This window comes from Struthio camelus, chromosome 8, assembly GCF_040807025.1.
Source record: "Struthio camelus isolate bStrCam1 chromosome 8, bStrCam1.hap1, whole genome shotgun sequence".
NCBI lineage: Eukaryota > Metazoa > Chordata > Aves > Struthioniformes > Struthionidae > Struthio > Struthio camelus.
This window is the reverse complement of record NC_090949.1, coordinates 3,470,226-3,485,784: the sequence shown is the minus strand read 5'-3', so window position 1 is coordinate 3,485,784 and position 15,559 is coordinate 3,470,226. Positions and strand designations below refer to the sequence as shown.

Sequence of the window (15,559 nt, the reverse complement as noted above, 5' to 3'; positions counted from 1 at the left end):
TTTTTTTTTTAAAAAAGATGCCATTTGAATGTTGACAGTTTGTCTAATTTTATTAATAAAGACATTGAATTGTGTGCACACAAATCTAAGTATAAAACGCTGCTTTAAGCTCTGCCTTCATTACACTAAAGCAACCACAGGCAAACTGGCACTTTTTATACACAGCTGTAATGACTTTACAGATCATTTAACTAATATTGCCTCTGTTCAGGCCTCCTCTGCCTCCCATTGCATGAGTGACACCTGTGTTGGGAAAGAAAATAAATGAATTAAGAGAAGTCCTTTTCACCTTTTAATCAAACACTGGTATATGTGCTACTTTATTTTTCTCTAAGAAAGTACTAAAGTAAAGGAACACTTCCTTTCTGGTAAAATTCAGCTTCTCGTCCTCCCCTTAGCCCTGTGGTATGGGTACATCATTGTTTTGCCATCTAAGAGAACGCTGTTGACTTGTGATCCTTAAATGTCTCAGGCCATGTGCCAAAAGAAAAGCGCAGCATTCCTGATCATAAGTGAAAGCAATTAGTCCCTCCTTTTGCTTAATAAAGAAATAGTGATAGACTATAAAGGATATATATCCTAGCTCTTCCTCTTCATTTCTTTTTTAAAGAAATACTAGATTCATATATTTCAATGCTAGTATCAAGTTTTCTACAGTGTTAAAATAATGCCAAATTGAATACATTTAATCTGAGGATTTTTCTTAAAACAGAAGTTAAACAAAATTTTTTTTCCTGCTTTAACTCTATATTGCTATAAAAAAAAAATTTGTGTGTGTGTTTTTTTTTTTTAAATGAGTATAAGACTTAGTGGTATAATGACCGGAACCCTTAGGTAGTATCAGATGGGAAACGGACCTCTAATCTTACAAAGCAAGAGTTCTAAAGTTATGTCCTAACACTATTTTAAGTTTTTTTTTGTTTTGTTTTGGTTAAGTTTAAGATCTACTGCTATTCTCCCTCTTATAGTTGGTAAGAGCCAAGTGCCGCATAAGAAGAAAGTCTGACTAAAAAAGTCAAAAAAGTGCTCAGGCTAACATACCAAGATGAATCCTACCAAATTCTTACGGTAACATATTGAAAGCTAGGGCAGGGACGCTGTATTATTCAAAGTCTTACAAGTTATCACAAACACTTAAAGCCATTCTGCATATATGGACACCAAAGGAAAAAAATATTAAAAATTGATTTGAAAGAAAAAAATCTGAACAATGGCAAACGCTTACCCCTCTGTCTGTTGAACTGACGGCCACGAACACCAGTTCTTAATGTCGGTGGCTGAAGTCTGACACGTCGAAATGGCTTAGGCTGATTACTGCTTGTGTCTATGAAGAAGTGGAAATATAGGAGAGAATGTCTATGTCTGGTACACTTTCCCCCTGTTGATGTTTACATGATTTGATACATATCTGTACTCTTGAATTTACTTTAAAGTTACGATGTACATCATAGTTCATTGACACCTGACAATAAATAAAACCCTCAGAATGAGTAAGTTTGGCATTTCTTTCATATCTGTGCTTAATGGTAAATCAGTAACTGAACAGTGATTTACTTACTGTTCTTTGACAACTTAAATGAAAAATTAAATGAAAAAGTATTTTTAAATTTGACATCAAAAATAACAGTGAACTGAATGCATCAAGTAACTTTTGCTCCTGGAAGCATTATTCTTACTACAGCCTATACTCCAGTTACTGCTGTCCAAGTAAAAGTGACTCGCCATTAAGACTAAAGGCAACTAAATGTGTTCTTGCCCTAAGTAAGATTTGCTACCTTATTTTGTAGATCTTGGCCATAAACAGTGCATGATACTGGTTCAGAAATTCCCACACTTAATCAAACGGTAAGAAACAACCTCTTTCAGCAATTAACCAGTACCTGCAGATGAACTAGAAGGAGGATCTTGACTAGTAGAAGGAAGATCTGACTCGTCAGACGCTTGAACTGATTCTTCTTCTTGTTGGCTATCAATTTCTAGGCCGGCTTCTGAAGTAATTCTATAAGAGAAAAAAATAAAATAGATATCTAAGCGTACTCACACAGTGTCAAAAAAGCCCACAAAACAAGTATCTTTTTTGGTGCAGAAAGATATCTATCCAAGTGATAAATATCTATGAAGATGATAACTAAAACAGATACCAAGTTGTGGGAAAAACTGTTACGTTTTCGTACTTGCATTGCCTTAACTCAATGATGTAAGCGTATATGCTTGCTTTATAATAAGGAGCGATTTTTCTCAATTCACAAATAGGAATGCTTTAGCCTTTTTTCTACAAACACCCGTCCCACAAATTGGGGTCTGTGTCCTCAGCACTTGACTATTACAGTCTTTTACAGTTTGAACAAATAGTTAAAAATAACTAACTAACTAACTAAATAAATAAAAGAGAGAGAAACAAGGAAAAAGTTTAGGTGACTTTTCCATTAGCTATATTAACTTTTCAGAAGAAAACTTTTTGACATTTTCTTCTAAAAACAAAGATTTTTCCACTTAATAAGATTACTAAACTCTGGTTGAGCCATCCTTCCTTCCAGAACAGGTTAAATTAAAACTTGATGGACTACAGGCATACGTGGATGAAAAACCACTACAATTAAAACTAACATGATAGTAAGTCTTAGTCAACCAATCAAGTTGCAGTTTACCCTTCAGATTCTGCCTCTGCAAAAACTTCATCTCCATCATCACCTGCTCCAGCCTCTGTAGTTGTGGACAGATTGCCAGTAGATGTCGTAACCATTGGAACAGACTGAGAAGCATGCTCTGAAGCATCAGCTGATGTACTTTCAGTAAAAACTGTCACTGTACAGGCAAGATAGTTAATAAATATGGAGTTATTTTATACTTCCTAAAGAAAATTTATGGAAATCTCAGGCACATCAGGGAAAGGGCAATAGGAATAGTCTTGCTGTATCAATAAGCAGTGTAATAATGATTTTAATTATTTTCTGCAAAATCAAGGCTTCTAATCTTTACATCACCCTGCAAACGTCCTTTCACTCACCTGGTGCTGCTACTTGCAATGGTGTTGTTGGAACACTACGACCACCTGATTCTTCCTCATGAGCAAGGAAGAGTGGGGTTTCGTACATTCCTAAACCTGCAATACACAAGGTTTTAATTACAATTAAAATAGCCAGCTAAAAGCAGACTACCTGTAGTCTTCTTTCCATACACTTGATGCAATCCAGTGCTTTGTACTTAAATAGAGAGATTTTAGTTATTTTAATAGCTTTTAACTTTCTGCCATAGCTAATTATAATTTGTTTTAAGGTAAACCCTTGACGAAAATCCCACTTCTCATTTTATTTTTAGTCTTTTTCTTACCCCACTATTGTGCTGTGAGCTTTCCTCAAAGAATAACCAACTTTTTCCAGCAGACAGAGATGCAAGGGAAAGGGTATGATTCAGGACAACAGCAAAGACAACACAGACATATTGCCTAGCCCTTTCTCAGCAGGTCAGTCTTCACCCCAGAGATGTATTTGCATCTGCTGTTTTCCCCTATTACTTTACTACGGAAAAAGCTATAATCAACATGAAAACTGAAGTGAACAGCTATTCCTTCGATATTCTAATTCTGCTTGAATGAACTTCTTGCTACCCAGCAGGAAACTTGCCCTGTATAAAGTTTCAGCTACCTACACTTCTCCAGTTCACAAGCCTTTTATTTACATCAACAGAGGCCTTCTACATTTTAAACCATATTACAAATGGAAGACTAGCAGCGTGAAGGAAAAACCTTTTCACTTTCCATTAGTCTCTCTCTCTCTCTCTCTCTTTCTCTCTCTCTCTCTCTCTCTCTGTGTGTACTGACAACTAATTCAGTAGTCACAGCAGTTAGTTAAGTCGATTTACACACTGCAACAAGGCCCAAAATTGAGTTACCTCCTCTTGACAAAATTTTTGGTTGCTACTCTAACAATCACGGAAAAGAGAGCGTAGAACATGTTTACCTCCTTGTGATGCAAGCTGACCAAGGTCAGAGTGGCTGGAACTAGTTTGTGGCATATCCTCAGGGGGTCCAAACCTGAATCTAGGAACTCCAGCTACCTGGGGGGAACTACCAAAACAAAGACATAAATAATTCTGTAATTTTTCTGAGGCCCTGAAAAGAAAACAACTTTACTACTGAAACAAGAGAACAAATTACAAGTAAAATGAGGTAATAATGGACTATAAAAACAGCTAAGCTATTACTAATTAAACAGCAATTAGTTTCTGAAACTTATTTGGACCGCATCAGAAAAAAGTAAAATGGTTCTGAAGATAATTTTTTTGTTAAATTCTCTGAGAATTCTCAGTTTGAAGTGGATTGCTGAATGTGTCCAGAACTCTCCTAACATCCAAAAAGAGAGATGAACTTCTTTTACTTTAACTGGTCGCTAGTACTCGTATCACAAAACCTATCCTTTTGTTACAAATCGTTAGAATATTAATATGGGGGAAGGAACAAAAGAATCTTATTCTTTTTGCTTAATCTCTTCTTAGGTCAGTACGTTACAATACATTGGAGATGACCTCCCATTTAATTTGGTGATAAGTTTTATGATGCACAGTTCAAACAATTTTAACTGATTTGTGGATGCAGTGATCTATCAAATATTACATTACTTAGCACATTACTCCAATCGCAAGTTCATTTCATGTGAACTTACCCTCATTCCACTGAAAACAGAACGACAAAATGCCAGAAGTTTATTATTATTTTTATTTTTTGACAATAACTTACTGAATAGCTTCTGCAAACCCATCTGTACGATGCGGTACTACAAGAGTTGGTGTGCTTGGAACTGTTCTGTCCTCATCGTCAAAGAAGTGTTGCTGCTGGAAAAAAAAAAGACTGAGATAAGAGGCTACGATGTGTTTCTAGATCCTACTATGCTGACTTAAAAGGTTGGGCTTGCTTTTTCTGCATCCTCTAGCAAAAAAAAAAAAAAAAAAAAGGACATTTAATTCTAACAACATTTTTGTGTTTTAACTTCATACATCTAAATCTGAGGTAGTTATAGAGACTGCCCTCAGAGGCATTGAGGAAAAAAAAAAAAAAAATCACACCTGCAAGGTGCAAGTCCTCTAATGCATTTTTAGACATCTACTCCATGCTGAGATGACCACACCATGGAGTGCCACATCTCCCTGTTGACTACAAAGGAACCTTAGAATGACTGATTCCTACAGATAGGAATTCTCTCTCTTAACTTGGACTGCTGTAACGTACCTACCATGTGGAATTTTACCACAAGGTATATCAAATCATCTGTTCCCTATAGACTTGGTTCCTTTGTTCCTACATTGCCTACAAAGCAAGAAACCTCAGCTCCCTTTTCCCTTACCTTCAATGAGGCAATCGTTTCATCTCCCTTCCCCAAATCTTTCTCTCCAAAATACCTCTGTATTCCACCCCACGTGCTCAATTATTGTCTGGGCAAGAAGCAGCAGGTATTAAGGCCATTTCCAAGCAGAAACTGAGTGGCAGGTACACGCAAGCCAAGCAGAACCAAAAAATACTGAGACAACGCCTTTGATATTAAACAGGATACTTTTTCGTCAGTCTCCCTCTCTCCCCTTTCATTTTTCCATCTACCAGCTTGTTTGTGTCAAATTCAGTTGAAACTGGATGAATGGTTCAAAATTAGTTGAAGGAGACGGACAGAAAGCATAACTGTATTTATTAGCCTTGCTGCCTTAGGATCAGGTTGAAACTTTTTTTTTTTAAAATAATATATCCAGCTTACATATCCACTCCCTACACCCCTGAAGTTATTCACTCGCCTTATTTGAAGGAAAAACAAAACTAAACTAAAAACAAACAAAAAAAACCCCAAGAGTCATAAATGCTCCCTTAGTGCAGATTTTTAGTAGCAGGCTTTCATATACTTACCATCCCACCTATACCGGGAGTTAGCTGCAGTCCACGTCCCACTGACTGTCTTCGAGTCATCTGGATTCTCTTTATAGTAAAAGAAAAAAATGTAGTAGTACAGATGCTTCTCTGCAGTTCTAATAATAAAGTTTTTAAATAGAGCCAAGCATAAAGGCTAAATAAAGCATATAGTAACATTTATATTTCAGTGCGCCCTTCATTCCTACGTTTAAAGTCATCCCAAGTAAGTTGGAAGATGTTATTTTACAAAAATCAAGTAGCACAGTGAAGAAAAACAAAAGAGGGAAGTAGCATGTTATTTAAACACTGCTTGTAGGAGAGAGAGAACATATAAACATTAACAGGTATTTAAATTTATTTATGTAAGTAGTTCATTTATCAAAATCCATTTCATAGCAGTTTATTTAAAGTCTAATTGTGTGCAAAGACTACTGAATTTTGATGTATTTCATAACATAAAAATGTGCTTGCTTTCTAAAGATTGTTCTATTAATTGTATTCTTGTCAAAACAAAACAAGATGCCAATGGTTATAACTTAATATAAAATATTAAGATCACATCAAGCTCACCTTCACGAATTCTCTAATCTCACTAAAGTGGTAGAACCAACTTGAAACTTAGGCCTTTTACTATACAGAGGCTTGGTCTTCCTTTCATCCGCAGCTTCGACGTTTTGCTCAACATTCTGGCACACGGCAGCAGAGGGCGTGGGGGAAAGGGGAAATCAGCTGGCCCAGGGAAAGTGTGTAGCAATAAAGTAGATATAGGCTTTTAAAGTAACAGCTGCAACAACTTTCCAGCTTACAGAAAAGACAAAAAACTTCCTTTCTTCTCTCCCCTGCTTCATGGAGGTTCATGTGCTGGTAAGTCAAGGGAGGTGTAGAACACTGCTCAGCACATCATCATACCTTTCCAAAGGATGATGAGAGCAGCTGCTCTATATCTCGTAGCTGCTGCCAGGCCTAACCATGAAAGGTAACCATGTTGGTTTAAATTCTGGGTAAGCGCAATTAACATCACTATTTTACTCAACTTTCTACCGAGGATGGAAAACTTGAGCAGAGGCCTCAGGCCTCAGAACAAGTTAACAGTAAAGCATAATCTCACAGTCAGAATATTTTTGCAAAATTCAGCCTAGGATGCTTCCCTTTACAAAATGTACTGGTTTACATCAAAGCATAACCATGGGTGAGGCGCTGATCATTAAACGTTCAGCTTAGAAGACGAGTAGCTGCATTCCTTTGCCGAATCTGCTTCTGGGCAGAGAGTAACAAAAATCCTTGCTAGTCTGTCTTGAGTTAGAACCTGTTCGAGGATAGTCATTATAATGGAAATATCAACGCTCATTTTATCAGTGTTGTTTCAGTTGATCATTTCAAGATACACATCCATCATGAGTACTTCACTGTTTTTAATGTTTCTTTCACTTGTACAGCTATAATCTCAAGAATGAGACATGTTCTTCATGTTCAGTTTGCTCAACTTCCATTTTTTAGAATGCTAAATAGAAGTGATTATCTTTTTACAGCATGCAGGGTACTTTACTAGAGTCTTCTTATTTAGAAGAAACCATGCAGTACATTTTTTTTTAAAGCCTTCTGAACTGCTAGAGATATGTTATACCTGTACTGGGGGGCCCAGTTCTTGCGGAGGAGCATGAATAGTTAGTCGTGGGGGCAAGGGATGTGGCGGTCTGCGTGGCGACTGTGGAGGTCGAGGGGCCTGCCGCTCTGAGGCAGACGATGGCTGCTGTTCTCTTGAACTTTCATGAGGAAAAGTGGACTCTGCAGCACTTGTACTCCCTTCACCTAAAACATAAGTAAGTACACAGCAGTAAGTCTACGCCCTCAAGATGTACTGAGTTGAAAACAGGAATTCAAATCTTCAAGTTCTGCTACTGTATTCAAACAGACATTTTTACCCTTGCAAAAGTGCGGACAGCTCAGTACTGTTACTTAAAATCATTTGCAAGAGAGGTTGTGCCAACTATGTCAACATCAGCACCAAAACAGGCTATTGATTATTCAAGCACTGATTCAGAGAGAAGAGATTAATATACTGAACCATCAAGAGCAGTTTCATTGCCAGCCAGAGGTTTTAGGGTTTTCAAATGAATGAAGAATATATCCAGGGAAATTCAGCAGAACATATCTCAAAAGAATCTGTGGTCAGGTTAAAACGGTCATTACAATTTCACCTAAAATTCTTATTACTAAGTGCATCTTTTAATAGATGCAAAAAAGCTTGCACATTTTCCCCTTTACAGATACAGACTTTGAAGAAACATGGATTAACCATACCACTGTTCTGAGAATCTGCTGCCCTCTGGTTGCTTTCACCTCCTCCCATGCTCTCCTCAGTTTCTGTTCCAGGATCTGTACCATCAGCACCCTAGAAACCACATAAATATACCGTGATTCAGGACCACACACCTCTTAAGACTGCAAAGAGAATATAAAAGTAATAAACGAGTATTCAAAAAGTAACCAAAGTCCAATATATGCAATCTTAAGATATTTGTATAAATATCCTAATAAATGTGAATGATGTCGTCATCGCCACTTAATAACAGGAAGTTTTTAATGAAACATCCAGCTTTTGTGGAAACTGCCTTACTAGCTTTTTTAACTACCATATTTCATGCGGACTCCTATACTTTGCATTTATATTCAGCCCTCTAACATATCCAGTTGATTTTTCTTGTAAAAACACCAGTTATAACACAAACTACTGTCACATACTAGCATCCTCAATTTTCTGGGATAAATTCTTACTAAGGTTTTCTTTTTCAAGTATGCGAATATTTACAGACGTGTTACAACCCCAATTTCTTCCAGGAAATTTAACAAGCTATAAAATGGTACAAATCTCACCTCAGCATCATCTGCTTCATATCCATCGTTACCATCAGCACTACCAGTTCCTTCATTACTGTCATCACCTTCATCTCCCATCCCTGTGTCTTCATCATCATCCTCATCTTCTTCTTCCTCATCCTCATAGTCCTATGAAAATATCATAACATGGCCTTAAGGAAGTCCTCCAAAGGCAGTGAAATGGCTTCATGGTATGGCTCAAAGATCACCTTTGCCTGTGGACCTCTTTCTGAGGACGTTCACTCTTTATTATTGAGTGGGCATATATATTTTTAGATTCCTAACGGTACAAATCTAGTATTAGGCATAAGGTTCAAAGTTGTGGTTGTCATCTGGGTTAATACACACTCACAAGACTTTGGCCTAGAAAAGGTTACACAGCAACGAACTAAAACATGCTTGCTTCACACTGGTAAGCGTGAAGTGCTCGGGATACAGTGGCCCTGTGTTCTCATCAGCAAAAAACATAGCTGAGTTATTGATAGTAGCAGAACTTAAGATATTTAATGGCAATGTAAAATATACCGAATTACTTTTGGGTTAACCAAAAATATTAAGAATTTTTTAAAAAAACTTTTACGTTGAATATTCATAAATGGACTAGAAGAGTTGTGGAATTTTATGACTGTTCAAAAATCAAGCTGAATCAGCAAATATCTTTAAAACGCTAAAAGTGTAGGCTACATAAATATAGATAGCGTTTATACAGTCAAAAAGATAATTTTGAAAAGTGTTAGTCCTGCAAGATGATGTTTACATCTGATCAAAGACAGACGAAGATCACAAATAAAGTAATTCCATGATATACATACTTCTTGCTCGCCTTCATTTTCTTCATCATCATCATCTTCATCATCACTATCAATTACAATGACATCATCTCTCTTGGACTGACCATCCTGAGACGAAGAAGTATTCTGTTGATCTGACTGAAGAGGTCCAAGATCTATTGGGATAGACTGAGAAGTTTCTTCACTATCCTCCATGGGAGCGTACTCTCCCTGCGTAACACCCTGTAAAAGATAAAAATAAATTAACAAAGGAAAAAAGTGAAATGCAGCATTTACACTTTTTAAAATGCTCATCATAAAGTGGTTTTAATTGTACTTTTGATATCTTCCTGTTTCCACCAAATAGAGGCTCTGCAGGCCTGCTCTACAACACAAGTACACCTATTTTTTTGTGCTTCACTTCCACATCTGATTGAGATGGATGTCGTCATACTCATGAGAGGGATGCTATCTTCATATACGATATATTTGAATGCACATCCATAAAAAGCTGCTATCTGAACGTTTATCCATCTATTTGGGATAACCAATGAACTATCACCGACACCTGTACAATAAACATATACAGATCCACTGAGCATCACTGACAGCTTAGGCAGCACTCTGCTTTTAACTTCGCATCCAGCCAGAACACTTGCCTGGTTACTCAGAGGCACCATCCAAGCACCCCACCAACACTGCAGTTACTGCCAATGCCTGAGACTGACGTTAAGACAACCAGAAGAGAAACAAGCTCTGATACATGCAAGAGATAATCACTAGTTATCACTGTTTATACTAACAGAGTGTCAACCGAGAGAGAAGAGGACAAAAAATGAACTCTACAGCTGATTGTGTCACCAATCAACTACAGACAACTAAAAGTCTCCCCTTGGCTGCTGGTTTTTTGAGTTCTTTTGGTCTGGTGGAACAGTAATGAAAGGCACAGGATAACAAAGTTGTCAAATTATTCTCGACACAAAGTTGTCAAATTATTCTTTCCATTCAGCACAAACATACATTCAAAGCATTTTAACTGAATCTGATAAATATGACTTATCTGATAAATAAGAACTGTTCAGAAAAAAAAAAATTCAGAGACAGAAAACCTTTTCAGGATTCTACCACTTACATTTTGTGGCACTGAAAATTTTGGCAGCTAGGTTCTGTTGTTTTCTGAACAAGTCACTTTAAGGTTACAAATAACTGCCTAGCAGCAGAACCAACCAGACGTAAATAATCACACTTGAGCTCTAGCGCATTAAAGAATGTTTGAAGATACCTGTGGAATAGAAGGTATCCAGCTAGGATTTAATGGGGGATAAACATCTTTTAAATACCTTTCAAATATGTAACTGTTATGAGAGAAAAAAAATGACTGACCAAAGACTCAGTACCCACCACTGCTGAGAGAAAACAGATTCCATGACTCAGAATGGGGTTTTGCCAAGTTAGAGAAATAACTTAACTTTTACTTGTTTCTGAGGTGAAAGGAAATTAAATGCAGGTTTTTCACTTATTTCATTAATTTAACAGGTCAAACATTTGGCTTTCCTAAAACAGCTACAGTTTAGAGAACTAGAAAACCCTAACATTTTGTTTCCTTCATTTATATTAGACTGTGACCTATATAACATAAAGGTTGCTCAAGGATTTGTCAAGTCTTTCCCTCCCCCCCACCCCCCCAAAAAAAAAAAAAAAATCAGAGGGCAAAGTAATGTAGTAAAAAAGAATAAGCAAGAAACTGAAGACTCCAATTCCATTTTAAGAATGTGACTCATTTAACCTCTACATCTCAGTTTCACTATGTGAAACTGGAGTTAATGATACTACAAATGTCTAAAACAACACCTTGAATTACAGGTCAAAAATGCAAAGCTTCATAAACAGGAATATTACTCACATACATATGACATAGTCTAAACCTACAATAACCCTAAGTCATAATTGGTTTCCATCAAATATCTACAAGTTTCGATTTGAAACTTCGCTTCTAACAAATTCAAAAGTTTGAACAAAAAAACCCAAGATGATGACGATGGTTATGCCAGCTGCAATTAAGATTTTCTTCCTTTTAAATCTGCTTACTTCTCCAATGGAGTCTTGTGAATCTTGGTTGTATGTTTGAGCTTCTACTTCACCATCAGTGCTCTCTTCTGCTGCCACTTCCTCCTGAAAGAGCATGCTTTTCTTATTTAAAATGCATTATTGGTCCCAAAGTCTGATTCTTTTAAAGCGTTTGAGATTTTTTTAAAAGGTCCTCTTTTCCCACAAAGGTCAGAGATAACATTTTGTTCTCCCTTTACTATTATTCCTTAGCTCTCTTTTATTTAGCCCATCAATGTACCTCAGATTTCTCTATCCCTGAGGAATACAATTTTCACATTTCCAGTCCACTGAAACTAGTCTTCCCAGTGTCTCCACAACTGTTCAGGACAAAAAAAACTGAAAGTTTTCCATTACACCACTATCCTCTCAACTAATTAAGTGAAATCATCTTGCCGTCTTGTCCCTTTCCTTTACCTTACGTGCCTTCCCTCTCCTTCCACAGTTAAGAAAACATCTTTGATCTCCTTAACATTTTTTCATGAGTTCTCTGCTGTGAGGTCACTCTGTCTCGAGTTAATCTTTTTTCCAGGGATATCCCAACAATTCCCTCACATCAATATTTCACACGCATCTCCTCTAAGCTTTTCCATTCAACATCACACCTTTGCTTTCTTCGCGTGTCTTCAAGCGCACTGTATTTTACTCCAGAGTCACCGTAAATATGACCTTCCAGACCAGACCCAAACTATTTTAACTTCTTCCTCCACAAGGTCAGGATACGGCCCTCTCTCTCCATCCACACTATAGCTCACTAAGATTTGCATCGCTCATCACAACTCGTATAATTTCTGCCCTTCTGATACCCAAACTTACTTGCTTCCTCCTGGGTGCATTAAAAAAATCGTGTTAAAGTGATCTGCTCTGAGGTAATGTGCTCTCTTTTCTGATTAAAATCTTCCAAAGAGATAGGTTAAGCGGTAGTGTTTTATATTCTTACAAACCTCAGGTCCAACTCTCTGTACGCTCCTAAGTTTCTTTGGAAGAGGCACGTCCACTGTTTCCTCGGAAATCTGGTCCGAGTTTTCTACAGTGTTATCCTCCTCTTCCTCTCGTGGACGTTTAGACAGTGAAGAACTTGGGGTAGCTGAAACTTGAAAGAGCCTCTCAGTTATTTTCAGGAGAACAACAAATTTACAAAGCAGAAAATCAAAAGGTTTGGAATTTTACTCTGGAAGACCACCTCTTCTTCTGCATTCAGTGACGACAAATGGAATCAGACAGAACAACCTTGTGCTGTTTCCTAGAGACTTTAGTACAAAGTCTTATGCTCTTGGACCTAAACTTATCTAACTAATCAAACCCAATTTTAAGCTTCAGGGTACAATTAAAATACATTTCCCAACATCTTTGCTTCTGACAAGAGCATCTAAGAGTATCAGCTGGGAAACAAGCAGCTTACAAAAGTGTATTTTGGGGGGATAAATGTTCTAATCAGAAGCTACATTAGGATTCTTCTCCGTATTTTATACTCTGAAGTAGCTTAGTCATGACTCTTAACTGAAACTTAACCTTGCTCCAACAGTATCATGGAAAAATAATAAACTAAACCCCAATTTTGCTCTGAATAGATAAACAAACAGCCATCTGTTTTTATTTCCTATTTTAAGGAATGCAATGGTAATGGCATTTCAAGGCTAGGACTTTTGCGGGTTCAAGAAAAAAGCCTACTCTTAAAAATTTGTATGCTGTGAAGTTAATTAAGGGAAATCAATTCACAGGAGCAAATTCCCTTTGCTAATGTGAAGTTAGGCCTGATTTGACAAGGGTCCAAAGGGAGCTACTCAAATGCAACTACTCAGAAAGGTAAGCCTATAAAATAAAACCAACCTGTGCCAAACACTGCTGTGGAAGTGGAGGGCCTCTCTATTTGAGAGCTCTGTACAACTTCTACAATGGCAGGTGAAGGCTCCTGATTAGCGGGCTCAATCTGAGCATGACTTTGCTGAGTGGGCTGCACAAAAGCAGTTGCTTGAGTCTGCTGCTGAACAGTCAAGATGGGCTGAGAGAGAGATGTCTGAACGTTAGGACTGGTGGAACGCACAGACCCACTAGTGCTTCCAAAGACAGGAACATGCTCCACAGGTCCTTCCGATTGCATAGCTGAAAGGCAAAACAGTAAAACATTCAGCTGCCTTCGTATTATCTAGTACGGTTCACGTTCTCCATTTCAGTATGCCCTAAACGGGCAGACTCAGTGCTTCTCAGATTCAGTTAACACATCCCCTTTGGCTTAATCCCGTCTTCAGCTGAGGAACAAAGAACTTCATTGCAAAAGAAGTGCTCATAAAAGTGCAATACTCAAAAGAGATTCAGGGATAATGAAGTTATCTGAAATATTTTTTAACTACTAAATAATGAGGTTTCAAGGAAAAGGTAGCATTTATGATTACGGTAGATCCCTGGACAATATGAAAATGCTCACCTTCCTGAGTCTCCACCTGTGTCGTGGGCATAACTGTGGCTGTTGGAGTAGTCGTAGGATTAGTAACTGTAGCAGGAGTAACCATTGGACGGATACTGGCTCTTGGAGTAGACTTATTCCCAGCTATTGCAGCAGCAGTCACTTTACTTGGAGTTGACACAACAGGAGTCGGTTTAATATTTGCTGTTGGTGGATCTGAAGTGCTAGCACTGAAAACAGGATATCAGTTTCATTATGCCAGCACAAGAAGCAACTTGGTTAAATACCAAATTTATCTGTTTTACCATAGCCTGAAATACTAATTTTTAAAGGTTTCACATTAAAAAAACCTGTCAGCAACCTAACAAACAGCTGTCTTCCAGGAACTGCAGATAGTAAAAAATTAACTCATAATGCCATCAGCTTAGAGTTTTGATAGCTTTATTAAAGGTAACCAACTAGAAATCTGTAAGCAGATCTATTAACCACCATAAAAGGAGCAAACCTTAGCCCATTGCACCAGTTGCACTGGCTCTTTATAATAAACAGTAATATTAATGAATAAAAGGATATATCTTAAAGTTAACTGTTCCACTCAATATAGCGCAACATGATCTCTTGTTTGAGACTATGATCAGCCTAGTGCATTTTTTAAAACACTTATTAAGATCAGAGCCTTTCTTTAAAGGGATGTTATATAAAGAATAAAAAGTGTTGGTCCTCTAAACTTAGTAATACAGCAATATTAGCCATTTTACAGCCTGTAGCTTTTTCCTTTGACTGTATTTTACCTATAGTTAGTTCTACCTAAATCTGTTTAGTCCATTTTCCATGTCTGATCTCCTTGGAAGGGAGGAAGGAAGGTTCTCCTCCTTTCCTCAAAATGTTAAAGGCAACAATGGAAACTGTACAACATAAAGACTTCAAGTGTCTGAAAGCATTTTTAAAAACTTTTATTTCCAGATATCATGTTCCTGGTGGTTAATATGACAATTCAACAGGTGAAAAGCTTTGATGAAACGTGTCTGAGAAAATGGGAGGAAAATACTATGTCAGTCAGTATCATCGAAGCTGCTTAAGGAAAGTTTATGAAAAGGCCAGTAGTTTACTGAAAGAACATCTAGGTGTTAAGACAAAACAAAACAAAAAAACCCCAAAACAAAAAACCCCGAATCCCAGACAATCTGCAAAAACCGCAAACTCTTCAACTCACATTCCTCTTTCACCTGAAGCTGGAGTGGATTTGAGTGAGATTTGCCTCTGTTGTTCTGGGACCTACAGAGTAAGAAGCGTATAAGAAACATATTCCAGAACAAGCATCGTGCCAGGTAATTCTATGAAATGAGCATAAGCGAGAAAAAATTTTCTATTTTTATTAACAATTTTTATTTGGAAAAAATACTTCAGCAGGTTGATCTCTTGACTTACTATTGCTTCTATAAGAGTTTTGTCAGCATACCTAGTCAGACTCCACGCTTATTGTAAATTCTCTAAAAAAGACCACACTGGTCA

General features: G+C 37.3%; 1 protein-coding gene across 4 annotated transcripts in view; it reads right to left on the bottom strand.

Moving 5' to 3' along the window:
- Positions 1 to 31: 31 nt before the first annotated feature.
- Positions 32 to 15,559, bottom strand: part of TPR (translocated promoter region, nuclear basket protein) — a 40,953-nt gene continuing 25,425 nt past the window's right edge. Inside the window, exons 35-51 of one of the 4 annotated variants that reach the window (XM_068953581.1) lie at positions 15,261 to 15,322; positions 14,069 to 14,277; positions 13,474 to 13,746; positions 12,588 to 12,736; positions 11,626 to 11,709; positions 9,580 to 9,780; positions 8,765 to 8,896; positions 8,192 to 8,282; positions 7,515 to 7,699; positions 5,888 to 5,956; positions 4,736 to 4,830; positions 3,960 to 4,066; positions 3,008 to 3,103; positions 2,649 to 2,805; positions 1,881 to 1,999; positions 1,226 to 1,324; positions 32 to 243 (exon numbers count right to left, since the gene is read on the bottom strand). In XM_068953581.1, coding sequence (XP_068809682.1) covers positions 188 to 243; positions 1,226 to 1,324; positions 1,881 to 1,999; positions 2,649 to 2,805; positions 3,008 to 3,103; positions 3,960 to 4,066; positions 4,736 to 4,830; positions 5,888 to 5,956; positions 7,515 to 7,699; positions 8,192 to 8,282; positions 8,765 to 8,896; positions 9,580 to 9,780; positions 11,626 to 11,709; positions 12,588 to 12,736; positions 13,474 to 13,746; positions 14,069 to 14,277; positions 15,261 to 15,322 — 2,184 coding nt within the window. In that variant the 3' untranslated portion in view covers positions 32 to 187. The remainder of the gene's footprint in view (positions 244 to 1,225; positions 1,325 to 1,880; positions 2,000 to 2,648; positions 2,806 to 3,007; positions 3,104 to 3,959; positions 4,067 to 4,735; positions 4,831 to 5,887; positions 5,957 to 7,514; positions 7,700 to 8,191; positions 8,283 to 8,764; positions 8,897 to 9,579; positions 9,781 to 11,625; positions 11,710 to 12,587; positions 12,737 to 13,473; positions 13,747 to 14,068; positions 14,278 to 15,260; positions 15,323 to 15,559) is intronic. The other 3 variants (XM_068953582.1, XM_068953583.1, XM_068953585.1) reach the window with 3 other exon arrangements.